Genomic DNA, 12,005 nt, shown 5'->3' with positions numbered 1-12,005 from the left:
AGACTTGCCCCAGGTTTCTTGTCCTTTCTAAAGGGAAGAAATGCTGTCGGGTACTAGTCCATCACGGTATACTCCCAGGATCCCAAGTTAAAAACTACGCATATTTCCTTTTTTGGTTCATTTTCCTTTTTTACTTCTTGCAGACAGCTGACATGAGTATTGCACCAATGACTATTAGCTCTGATCGTCAAACAGTGTTGGATTTCACTCAGCCGTACATGACCTTTGGACTGGCCTTCATGATGCGTGTTCAGGAAGTGAAAGTGAACTATTTCAGATTCTTGTTACCATTCGGCCAGAATCTGTGGATAGCAATTTGTGTGCTGGTGATGGTTATGGGGTTTTTATTGTGGATCTGTAGTCTCTTCAGTCCGTGGGGATATTACGGAAGATGCCTTCAAGTTAAACCATCCAAACAGGTGAATGATGTGCAATTTATTTCAGACTTATCACTGCACGGATACGGCGAGTATTTTTGTGTCCAGTTCAAGATGGAAGAATACTAACCGTCTGTGTGATAGCAGATCCAAAATTACCCCAAATACCACAACTTTGCTTAAAAATTACTGTTTAGCCAATTAGTTTTATGCAGAAATCTTCTGTGAGACGACATGTCTACATCAGACTAAATGCAAAATGCTTTTCAACAGATGTAGGAAGTGGTCTAAATTGTCACTAGTTATTTACAAATTTTGTTGTGATAATCAGTAATTCGGAGGATAACGTTGCTTTCACTTGCTCACTCCAGCTTAAACCAGAAGTCATCAAGGAAGCTGAAACCTTGAGCTTAAGCAACTCTGTTTGGTCATCGTGGAAGGCGTATGTTCGACAGGGCGCCGAACATCCTAGGTCATGGTCCGGGAGAATGACGGTATCTGTTTTCTGGTTCGCTGTGATGATCATCAACGCCACATACACAGCCAATCTGGCCGCTCATCTCACTGTGTCCCGGATGCAAACACCCATTGAAACTATTTCTGACTTGGCGCGTCAAACTCGCATTGAGTACGGAACACTCAAAGATTCACAGCTCCAGACGTTTTTTAAAGAAACAGATGTTCCAAGGTAAAGGAATATTTTGAAATCGCTTGGTAAACCTTCCTCTTCTCTCGTAATAGACGGTTTCTGAATTTCATATGAGCATCCTCTGATAATGATGAGACAGACAACTCACCACGCACATTAAATTATTCATCCATGACGATATATTCGTTCTATTGAGCAGTTTGTGTCAAATCTAACCTTAATTCGCAAAACGTAGTCAGAGCATATGTAGTCAGAGAGAACAGCCATGTCCTTTCGCAATTGATAACAGAGGAATTGGCCTGTAGATCTGTTGTTTTTTCAGTAACAGAAATGACCGTGTATGTCTACCTCGGTTTGACGGAAAGCAAAAAGAAAGCCCGATGTCGCTTATTAACCAATAACTTCATTTGAAGATTCTATTGAGAAATTTCAAACGTTGAAGCTAGGAACGAGTTGGAATAACGAGAAGAACAAGACATTCGTTATTTATTGACACGCACGATCTACTGCGATTTAATTATTTTTATATTGTTTTCGAAGTCTAGTGTGCATAAAAGACGCAAGTATCGATGGCGTAAGACCCGTAATTTGTTAGCTTTTACTAAACGCTGTTGTGATTGGTTGGTTTTTAGTTACCTGGTAATGGGACAATTCATGGAGCAGCGCAAGACATGGATGCCTGGTTACGAAGCTGCCATCAACAGAGCGATGGAGGGTGACTTTGCCTTTATCTCGGACCGGCCCATTTTGGATTATGTTTCACGGCAAAAGAAGTACTGTGGCAAAATGAAGGTCACTGGCGGGTAAGGAGCACTAACCTGTAAGCAGACTCATTAGCAGGCTGCCACCCAGTTTGGGTGGCAAGTGTCAAGTTACCATTTGAAACTAACAAATAAAAATAACTCGTTACATTTACCTGCGACAAAAACAAACTTCAAAACTCCAGCAGTGTTCCCATTCATAACTAGCCGTCGGTAATTTCTTTGTTTTTGACGGAGATGAGTATCTCAGTATTGATTCCAAGAAACGTTTTGACGAGAAGCCAGTATTACTCTGTAAACAGCGCTAGACTTCCATTCACAAACTGAAAATTTTGCGCCAGCATAAATAGTTTCGACTGAATTCTTTTTTCGTAATGCAAATGTAATGCACGTAATGCAAATGATATCCATGAGAACTGACCTGGCGAATACCATCACGGATGAAAGCCCCCTCACCATCGCAAAAGTATATTTTGCACTAAAAAGAATCGTTCCTGTCCTAGAAATCACCGAGTTGTCGAGCGGTCATTTCGTTCGAAATGTCAAGTAATGCGAAAAGCAGAGCCTTGATGACATGTTTGTGTATACCAAAGACAATAATTCCTCGGTTGATCATCGAATTTTGAAATGTTTTGAAACCCATCTACAAAGTCCTGGGCTTAACCACAGTAAACGCAGCATCGGAAAGGTCGGAATAAGGCCAATAAAAGAATGCCTGTTTCTGTTTATTGAAAAACAAAGATGGCCGTTCTAAAATTAGGATGAAATCTTCACAAACATGATTTACCTTTACAAGCGGCAATTTGATTGGTTGTTTATAGCAGCCCCAATATGATTGGTGTGACATACATACATCTCTTACTCACTCACTCATTCATTGACCCGCTCATAACATACCCAAGACCCGTTGACTAAGAGGTATTTTAACTCAATAACTCAAAAATGTGACAAACGAAAAAGGTTAACCGAAAGATGTAACTGAAACTTAAATTCCTTGTTCAAGTCAAATGAATTGTAAGATGCTGTATATCTTAATTAAGGTCCTACTCTCTTAAAGATTTTTCAAACATCATAAATTTATGGCATGATAAAGAAAATATCTTAAAATAATATATTCTTTCTTAAACTTAGATTAAAGCGTCTTACATAGGATGAAAACTTCTTGCTTTGAAACATGTTCTCTATCTTAAATTAAGAGCCACTTTCCTTTTATATTAAGCAAGATTTTCTTAGTCTTAAATTAAGACAAAGGAAATTGTCATTTCGGAATGAAAGTCGTCTTGCCTAAAGATTGTCTTCACCTAAAAGGTCAAATGAACCAAAATTTAGACATTTTTTTCATTTGAGTTCAATGTGTTCAGTAAGTATAAAATAAACATATTCTGAAGTTTCAAACGAATTGGACGAAGCATTGCGGAGATACTGGAATGTTAAAATCACTGTTTTTTTTATCCTTCATAATCGTAAAGCGGTCGGGAAAATTGTGGGGTAATTGTCGGAAATAAAAGTTGTGACGTCTCTGTTGGTGAGCTCAAGAAATGCAGGAAATTTAAAACTGTTTTGCTTTCAACTTCACAGTGAACGTCAGAGGAAAACCACTCAAAATTAAAAGTTAGCACTTTCAAGTTTCCCCAGGACCCAAAACTTAAGAGAGAATGGCTTATAAAATGAAAAGAAAATGCTTCATGCCCTCGAAACATTCGCGCGTTTGTGTAAAACACTTTACCGAAGATAGCTTTGAACAAAATCTTGAAGTAAGGAGTTTGTCGGGACCTCTTTCAAGCTTCGTCAATTTGTAGTTAAGAAAGACGCGGAACCGACGATTTTTAACTTCATTATGGAACGTTGCAAGCCGGCAACTGGACAAAAAACAACGAAAAACAAGCGAATAATGCCCGCCAAACAGCGGGCGAACTCCTCGGCCATTTCCCAAGTAAAATAAGGTTCGTATTTAGATCCAAAACCGTTCCCACGAAAGACTCACTGACGCAGAAACACAGCAATGTTCAAGACAACAATGACGTCACAAAGCAGAGTCTCAGTTCCATTCCTTCCGTTAAAGTGTACGGTCATTTTGGAAACGTTTTCGTGAAGCCATCGGCTGTCTTCGTACTTTTAACTTTTTTACTCCTTTTCACGGCTCAGAAAGAAAAATTTCCCCATAAGTTTCCTTTTACAGTTTTTTTAACATTTCGTCGCTATAAAATGGTTGAAGAAAAGATGTCTAAATTTTGGTTCATTTGACCTTTAAAAGACATGTGAATCGTGCCACGGCGAGAGGCTTAGCCGAGAAAAACTTTGTTATTGTTAAATGCCGTAAATTCTTTGACAAAATCCCGTCCTTATTCCTAAAAGTAAATGCACTTCTTGTTTGCAGATTTGGAAACACCTATGGGTATGGCTTTGCTTTTGCTCGGGACTCTCCCTACACGCCCTTGTTCAAAATGGAGTTGTTTCGGCTTCAAAATGATTTTATAATCAGCAGTCTGACTCATAAGTGGACAGAGGAGAAAGTGAAATGTGAATTGATGGACAACTTTGAGGAACAGCAGGACAAAGGCAAGCCATGTTAGCACTTTTCAAATAAAACGAGTTTCTTTGCAAGACAAGGATAACTAGAAAGGCAAACGTTGTTCAGAGAAATAAACAGTTCCGGAACAAGCCATCTTCGTTTTCAAAGGATAGCTGTAGTGATATTCGGTCGAGAAGTTAATTTACAATTGATGCTTAAGCCTGCGTTGAATACATAAACAATAGCCTCCATTGGGAGGAAAATATGCTCCAATATTTGTCCGCATATATTATCTATCGGAAAGTGAACGGTTTCCCGAGAGCGAAGCTCGAGGAAACTGTGAGCTTCGAGGAACAGATAGTGTTCGAGGACAAATATCAGAGCATAGCAGAGCAAATGGGGTCTATTGCCTTTATTATCCTTTTTTATCGTTTTGAAAATTGGATATTCCCCAGTTTTGGCTGTGGCATATTCAGTCACGTGACGGGTTTAGACCAATGGCGTGAGAATAAAATATTTCCTGAAATATAAGAGATGGTAAATGACAAACGAAACGCGTGGCGCAGAGTTTCTTGTAATCATCTCCGTATCCAACAAGGGCGAATGGAATAATTGTTTTCTTGTGGTGTAAACGAAATGAGTGCTTTCCATTCAACGAAAAACTGTGGTTTGAATTTTTGGAAATTTCCAGTGACAAATGGAACAGCATTTTCCGGAATGTTCCGGAAAAGAGGACAGCCTCGCCAGGCATACCCGAATTTCTAAACTTTTTTAACGGGAATTTCCGTTGTATTAGAAATTTGTCGGAATTTCTGGTAGTTTTGGTTAAATGGCTTGCTTTTCGGAAGTTCAAAAATGTCCCGACTTTCTGGAAACTTTTCAGTACTTTCAGTCAATCAAGTTTATTGCCATTTCGGTCAATACACGCTTTCGGTCAACACTGTCTTTCTGTATCATTTGCCCTCATTTGGAAATTTTAGGAATTTTTTGTTGATTGGAAAACGTTCCACAATTTTGTTACTCAAAATCGATCAAGCGCACTGAAGAATAAAACGACAAAACCCAAATGTAGGATAACAAACTCTACAGTGTTCAGCTTAATTTTATGCTGAAAATCTGTTTTCACGTTCGCTTTCAAATACTTCAGAAAATTAGCTTCGATTGCTTCACAGGAAAACGTTAAGAATGCCATATATGTAGCAAAGCTGCATGGTTAACACCGCTACCCTAATTCACTTTATATGTCACGCTTAATTCGTTAGAGGAAACTTCAACCGAAATCTTTGTAAAAGACTTTTCTAACTCGCCGTTGTTCTTCCGTTTAAAATGCTGTATGTGCTACTCATTTTCATGACGACATTAATCACGTGATATTGTCTTTCGATACCAGGTAATACCGTGCAAAAGATGTCGTTGCAAGGCATGCTGGGAGTATTTATCCTGTTGGTCATCAGCGTCGTGGTTGGTTTATTTATTTTGATCATCGAGTGGATCTACGCTTCAGCCAAGGATAGCAGAAAGCAAGTGAAGGTGAGTAGAACTGGCTTTGTCAGGCGTTTACGAGGCTCAAATGATATCCAGAGGGTTAAACGTCCGAGCATTGAGAGAAGCTTAGCAAATATTCACTATTTGAATCTTCCCAAGTTTTGATCCAGGAGTATAATGGTGATTGATATCAGCTAACCTTTGTGTAATATGGAATTACTCTTTTTCATAAAAAAAAAGTGATGTCGTGAAGAGGAAAAATTGCAATAAGCAATAATGAAAGCATTTTTTAGCTGAAAATAATGATTCTGATGGTAAGCTTTCACAAAAATGTTTGCTCTGGACTTCATACTCAGAGCAGAAAGGTTATTTAAAAACTGTTCACCAACGCAGTAATACAGTGTTGACAGATATAAGCAAACTTTTTCGCAACCCTTTCCTAGTCTCCTTTGCAGCATCCACGTCACCGTTGTGTGACGTACGCCCCAGAAAGTGAGATAATAAGCCTATTTGCCTCACTTATAGGGACGCCATACCTGTTGTCAAGCCTTCGGGTCCAGACTCCTGAGAACTCTTAAGGACATCTTCTGCTCCCAAAAGAAAATGCGGATGGAGGAAACACTCGAGTTAAAGAATTCTGACTATTGAGAACAGACACTGTACGTCTGATGACAAGCAACGACCGCCCTTTGTTTAAATTTTATTAATCAAGTAAGCAATAGCCGTTAGTGAAGTGACAGTAACAAGTTCAGTTTTGGACGTTAAAAGGAGCTCTATGCCAAGCGTTTTTGATTTGCTGTAGGGTGAGTTTTTGATTTAGGAGTTTTATAGTTCATATTATTTTATAGCTCATAGAATAGTTATAACATAATCCAGGGTATCCCCAGTTTTAGCAGGTGAGAAGTCTAAAAGTTTAATTTTTTGCACACAACGTATTTGTTTTCCTGTTAGGAAGCCTTCTGAAGCTTTGTTTCATTGTTATAGCGGAGCTCCGGCGGCCCGAAGGGCCGCCAAGCGGAGCACCATAACTATAGGAACAGAACCACATGTAGAAATAGAAACCCATGCATGGATCCCATGGATCCCATGCATGGATCGCGAGCGCGTGCGCCCAACGACGACGACGACGTCGCGAAACATGGCGGCCATTCTCCAGCTAATACCAAGTGTTGGTTTACAACGTCTTTGATATTTGACATCCATGTCATAGTCAATTGACACCTGCCAGAACAAGGTATCCGCTGACCAGTATCACGTGACCATATCGTGGGCTCAGGTTTAGAGCTCATCGAGGCCATGTGTTTTTTAAAGTTGAGCACTGACCAAGTATTTATTTTCGATTGGATCGCGGGCTCATATCAGGTTAATTTGTTGTAATCAGGGCCGGGTTGTTCGGGAATTGGGTTAACGCTAACCCAGGATTAAAAGTTAACCGAAGTTTAAATTGATCTTCTATACAAGTGTTTTTCACTGCTTAAGGTTCAGGGCTCCTGGTGTAGTTTGAGATTATTCAGAATCAAAACATAAGCCCAAAAATATAAACAGAAAACCTCACCGCAAAGTTACAGAAGTCAAATCAAAATTCTCGCTTATCCTGGGTTAGCTTAATCGGGATTTGAACAAAGCGGCCCAGGAGCTCCGCTTTTAGGCCTGGCGAAATAGGCGTGGCTGTAATTACCATATTATCACATTAATATGAAGAACAAAACAACAAAGGAATCTCGTTTGCATTTCGTGATCAGCGCAGGTCACTATTTCTACCCATACCAGCTGTCAGTCTTGAGGCTTTGATGCGACAACGTCAGCGGAAATAGCTGTATATATGAGACGCGATATATGAGTCTCAGGATCCAGACTATGTAGAAGTTGTAGTATGAGATATTTATTATAACATTAAACTGTAGCGAAATAACAGAGATTAAAGAACGCTTAAATCAGTAGCTAAAGCAAAAGGTAGTTTGCACCTGCTTAAAAATAGCCATAGTAAAGGTAAGAGTTAGTCACATCTTCCTTGTTGTAAATGTCCAATAAGTGTTGATATTGCGATAGGAAATGATGATGATGATGATGATGAAATGTCGTGTTGGAACTTTAGTTTACGCTCGTGTCATTCAATTGCTTTGTTAGAAAAATGTGTGGAAGCTAAACACGCCAAAAATCCTTCATGGATGCAATATAGCAAAACCTAGGTAGTGATAGTCGAACGGCTTGCTTCCACCTCTCCTTTGAGTTAACACGGCAAGTGAAGTTGTATTTTATACCTACGACACCGATAGCAACTTAGAGTCAGTCGCAAGAAAGCCTTCATTGTCTTCAAGGCTTCTTACATGGTACTGTATATGTATATTGCTACCTTCAAAAAGCTTATAGAAGATTGTTCTAAAACTGAATCACTAAGCTAAATAAATATAGTACACCCTCAAAAAATCATCCTACTTTGTGTCGGTTTCTGCTTTTCTATTCTTCATTTCATATGGGAAGCCGATTAGATCAACGTGATTGATCCAACGTACACCAACGGGATCATCGTTCCGGTTACCTGCTTAAACATCTTTTAGTCTTTTTTGAATCACTAAGGAGTACTCACTTTTCATCCTGGTGGTCGCTTGACCAGTATTTTTGTAAGAAGTACGTTGAAGAAAGAATGTTAGACGCCGCAAGTTAAAAAAAAAAAACGTTGAAAGGAAGCACTTTTGCAGTTCTTCAGACAACATTGCGGAAGAAATCTCAGTTAGAACTAAGCAAAGTGATTGTAGGCAAGACGGCAAGATTAGTGCTTGTGATTAGGAAACCGAGTGAAAAGAATATTCTTCGGGAATAGTATTTCCACAATCTCTTTAAAAGCTCATAACTATTCAATAACCACCAAAAAGTGTTCCATTTTCCCGCCTTTTGATGCGGTTGATTCTCCAATTCAACCCACATGCTTTCCCCTGTGTGTTCCGAGCGCTTTCTCCTACATTCTCTCCTTGTCCTGTGCGCTTAATTTTACGTACTTTTTTATCGCCGTGGCCTAGACTCCGGATTCAGTGGTCTGGGTTCGACCCCTGGCCAGAGTTATTGTGTTGTATTCTTGGGGCAAGACACTTACTGCCACAGAGCTTCTAACCACAGGCAAATTTATTTCCGGGGTAACCTTTCTCTGCATGTGTGAGTTCTCCCTCAACCGCGAAATGACAAGCAATCTCGTGTATTCGTTTGTTTCAGTGTGCGTTCAAAGCGTTCTTCTTGCGTTCCCTGGTCTGTTCCTTCGTACCTTTCCAACTCCGAACGTTGTGTCGATCGTTTGTTGTGAAGTTTTTGTCTGTGCGTTCTATCCAACCTCATTCCCAGGGAAAAGATCTGAAAACGAAGTTGGCGTTCCCTCGTGAGATTCCCTTTCCGTACAGTTCCCTCGTACCCTACAGTCTCCGTACATTCCGTCTTTCAATCTCGTCCCCTGGCTCTCTCCTACCTCCCTTGTCGTCGAGAGGCAGGGCGGGCAAAGGAAAGAGAGCCTGGGGACGAGGTTGTCCGTCTTTCTTCCTTTTATATCTCAAATGTTGCTAAAAGAATAACCTAACCCCAAGTCCCTAACACTAAAACCTACTCTAGGTCCAGCACACAAACCCATGGAGTTCTCTGTGCGTTTTTTGTTCGTTTCCGGATTCGATACCCAGTGGGTTCCCCTGTACGACTTCTTAATTTCGTAACTGTGTAAACAACCAACAGATAGGTCATATTCCTATTCCCGGTATTGGACTGGAACTACCTTGCAATTGAGGCTAATGCATGGAGTCTTCACGGATGTGAATAGCATTTATCCCTTTTAATATTCCCCCGCACCAGCTTCCACTGCAAGCCAGTCCAATACCGAGAAAACGAATGTGGTCTACTGTGTTCCCTCAACAAACACCAAAACAGTAAATATTACGCTACTTGTAGGCTTTTATTTCAGTTGTACTCATTATTGTATATATGGTGTAGAACCATCGTACAGGATTAAAATCACATTTAAATATCACTCACAACATGGAATAAATACGTTAGCAGTCGATTGAATACTTTAGAAGCCTTCCTTAGCCCGTAAAACCAGAGCACGAGTCCTGTCTATGTAATAAATGCTTTTTTAAAACTTGGTTCCTGGTTTCGCGACTAAGAAAGGTTAGATTCATCAGATATTCTAACATGTCAAAGGAAAAGCTGACTTTATGTTCAGCGACTAAACAATACATTGCCTTCCGCGTTGACAAAGTTTGTCCGTTAAACTAGTGCGATTTTACGAAATACCATCTCCATGGCATCTTCACAGACAATATCACTTAAAGGAGCTAAGTCACGGTTAGCGCACCTTGAAAAGTTTAGCCGAAATTTTTCAAGTTCGTCGTTTGTAATCCGCGTAAATCTCCTCCATTCTTAACCACCCTTGTTAATTTATGGTTTATTATTGTCTCTTCGGTATTTTCCTATCTTAATAACCTACTGTTTTCGTGTTTCCTTCAATTTAAGGTGATATCGTACGTGGCCAAAAGAACTCAAAATACCGTGACTGAGGTCCTTATTTTGGAGTTTCGCCTCCTGCAGCGGAGAGCCAGGGACATCTCAATAGAGACAAACTCTACACTCTCACTACACTAGAAAGCGTGCCTCAATAGCAAATATGGGGTGAACAAAGCGCCAACGATTTCCTTAAGACCAATTGTAAATCTCCTGCTCGTTACAATAAATACGATACGAATGACAGAAAACTTACAACAGATCACATACTGTTCGTGACAAGATTTCGTGTTTTGGAATAATCGTTACCATACGATAAAGAACCTTCACAAAGCAGCATAAAACTGCAGTGTATATGCAAGCCAGTTAATTTAAAGCCCTCAGTTCGCGAATGTTTAAATAGCAATATATCTAATTCATTTACTATATATTACTTTCACTTTATATGGGATTATATCACCTTGCTAAGAAAGTTGTAACACAGGAAGAACACGTCGAAACAAATACAATCAGGGTAATAACTTCTCAAAAAGCAACATAGCTGACAACGCTAATGCCTTCCTACACAATGCAAAGTCACGTCCGAAGATTGGCGTATCTCTCTAACTTGTTATCAGCCAAAACAGGGTGATATTCTGAAATAGCGATCTTCAAGTTTAAGGGGCACTGCCATTAACTTTCATCTCCCCAGAGATACTTTGATAAGCTGTACTGACATGAAGACGTCGGGCCATGCCAAAAGATGGCTGGGAGTAAGACAAAAAATCACTGCAAAGTGGAATCCGTGTAAAAACTTTGATTTATACCATTCGGTGTTCAACATGTAAGGAGAAAGTAACCAATAACAGTGCACCTCCCTCCATGTGCTTAGAAATCAAGACGATAAACATAAACAAACAACACGTCTATCGCGAGTTTCTCCCTTACTACTCGGGTACTTAAGTCGAAATCAGAGACGTCTCTCGCAGCTCGCTCGTTCCATGGCCCGCGCAAAATACACGTACGTGACGGGAGACATTTTTTTCCCTCGTGCAAGCAACCCGTGACTTGACGACCTTTCTTATCATAAGATCCGTGTACTTAAATAAACATAGGACTGGAACTTTGCAAGGATTATTATATTATTGGATTTATATATTCTAATTAAGCTGCGACCGCAAGTCAAGGAATATAATACTTGTGTCGGACTCTAACTACTGATCATTATACGCACCACTCAGCTGCTTTAACCATTCCATTCACAAAACTGATCAATATTTCTTTTCTCCTCAAGATACTCAAACACTGTCCAGTAGACAGGTAAGGAGAATACGTAAACTCAACAAATAGTGTCAGACTGAATTTCGCGCTCGTGAACGGAAGGGTTAAATGTGCCCATGGTGTTACTTAATTTGTCATCAATAGATTCTTTTCTCTACCTATCTATGGAGTTTATGTTCATACGTGAACAAACAATAAATAACAACAGACACGTCAGCAGAGCGGCGGCTCCCGGTGTCAATCATACGCTGATCAACAGCATATGTCTCTTTTGTACACTGAGCGAGTAAAACTTCCACATTAACCCGTTAAAATTTAAACACTAATTAAATACAAGCTCTTTTGTTTTCATTTCTTCTTATAACATTTACCCTGACCTTATTTTGAAAATAACAGCAAAAAAATTATAAGAATTCTATTAAAATTCTAAAACAAGGCTCTCTTTCTTTTCCTTGGGACGACGAAAAGCCAAAACTATGTTCACA

General features: G+C 39.7%; 1 protein-coding gene across 3 annotated transcripts in view; it reads left to right on the top strand.

The window, feature by feature from the left end:
* Nucleotides 1–8,211, top strand: part of LOC110051417 (glutamate receptor 1-like) — a 32,447-nt gene extending 24,236 nt beyond the window's left edge. For all 3 annotated transcript variants that reach the window (XM_089284865.1, XM_089284864.1, XM_089284866.1), the window contains exons 11-16: nt 144–419; nt 749–1,065; nt 1,659–1,829; nt 4,165–4,346; nt 5,690–5,829; nt 6,310–8,211. In XM_089284865.1, coding sequence (XP_089140991.1) covers nt 144–419; nt 749–1,065; nt 1,659–1,829; nt 4,165–4,346; nt 5,690–5,829; nt 6,310–6,432 — 1,209 coding nt within the window. In that variant the 3' untranslated portion in view covers nt 6,433–8,211. The remainder of the gene's footprint in view (nt 1–143; nt 420–748; nt 1,066–1,658; nt 1,830–4,164; nt 4,347–5,689; nt 5,830–6,309) is intronic.
* The last annotated feature ends 3,794 nt before the right edge of the window (nt 8,212–12,005 follow it).

This window comes from Orbicella faveolata, unplaced genomic scaffold (genome assembly GCF_042242905.1).
Source record: "Orbicella faveolata isolate gen_17 unplaced genomic scaffold, um_ofav_v1 contig_13, whole genome shotgun sequence".
Lineage (NCBI taxonomy): Eukaryota > Metazoa > Cnidaria > Anthozoa > Scleractinia > Merulinidae > Orbicella > Orbicella faveolata.
The sequence above is the reverse complement of the archived record's forward strand: the minus strand, read 5'-3'. Positions and strand labels throughout refer to the sequence as shown.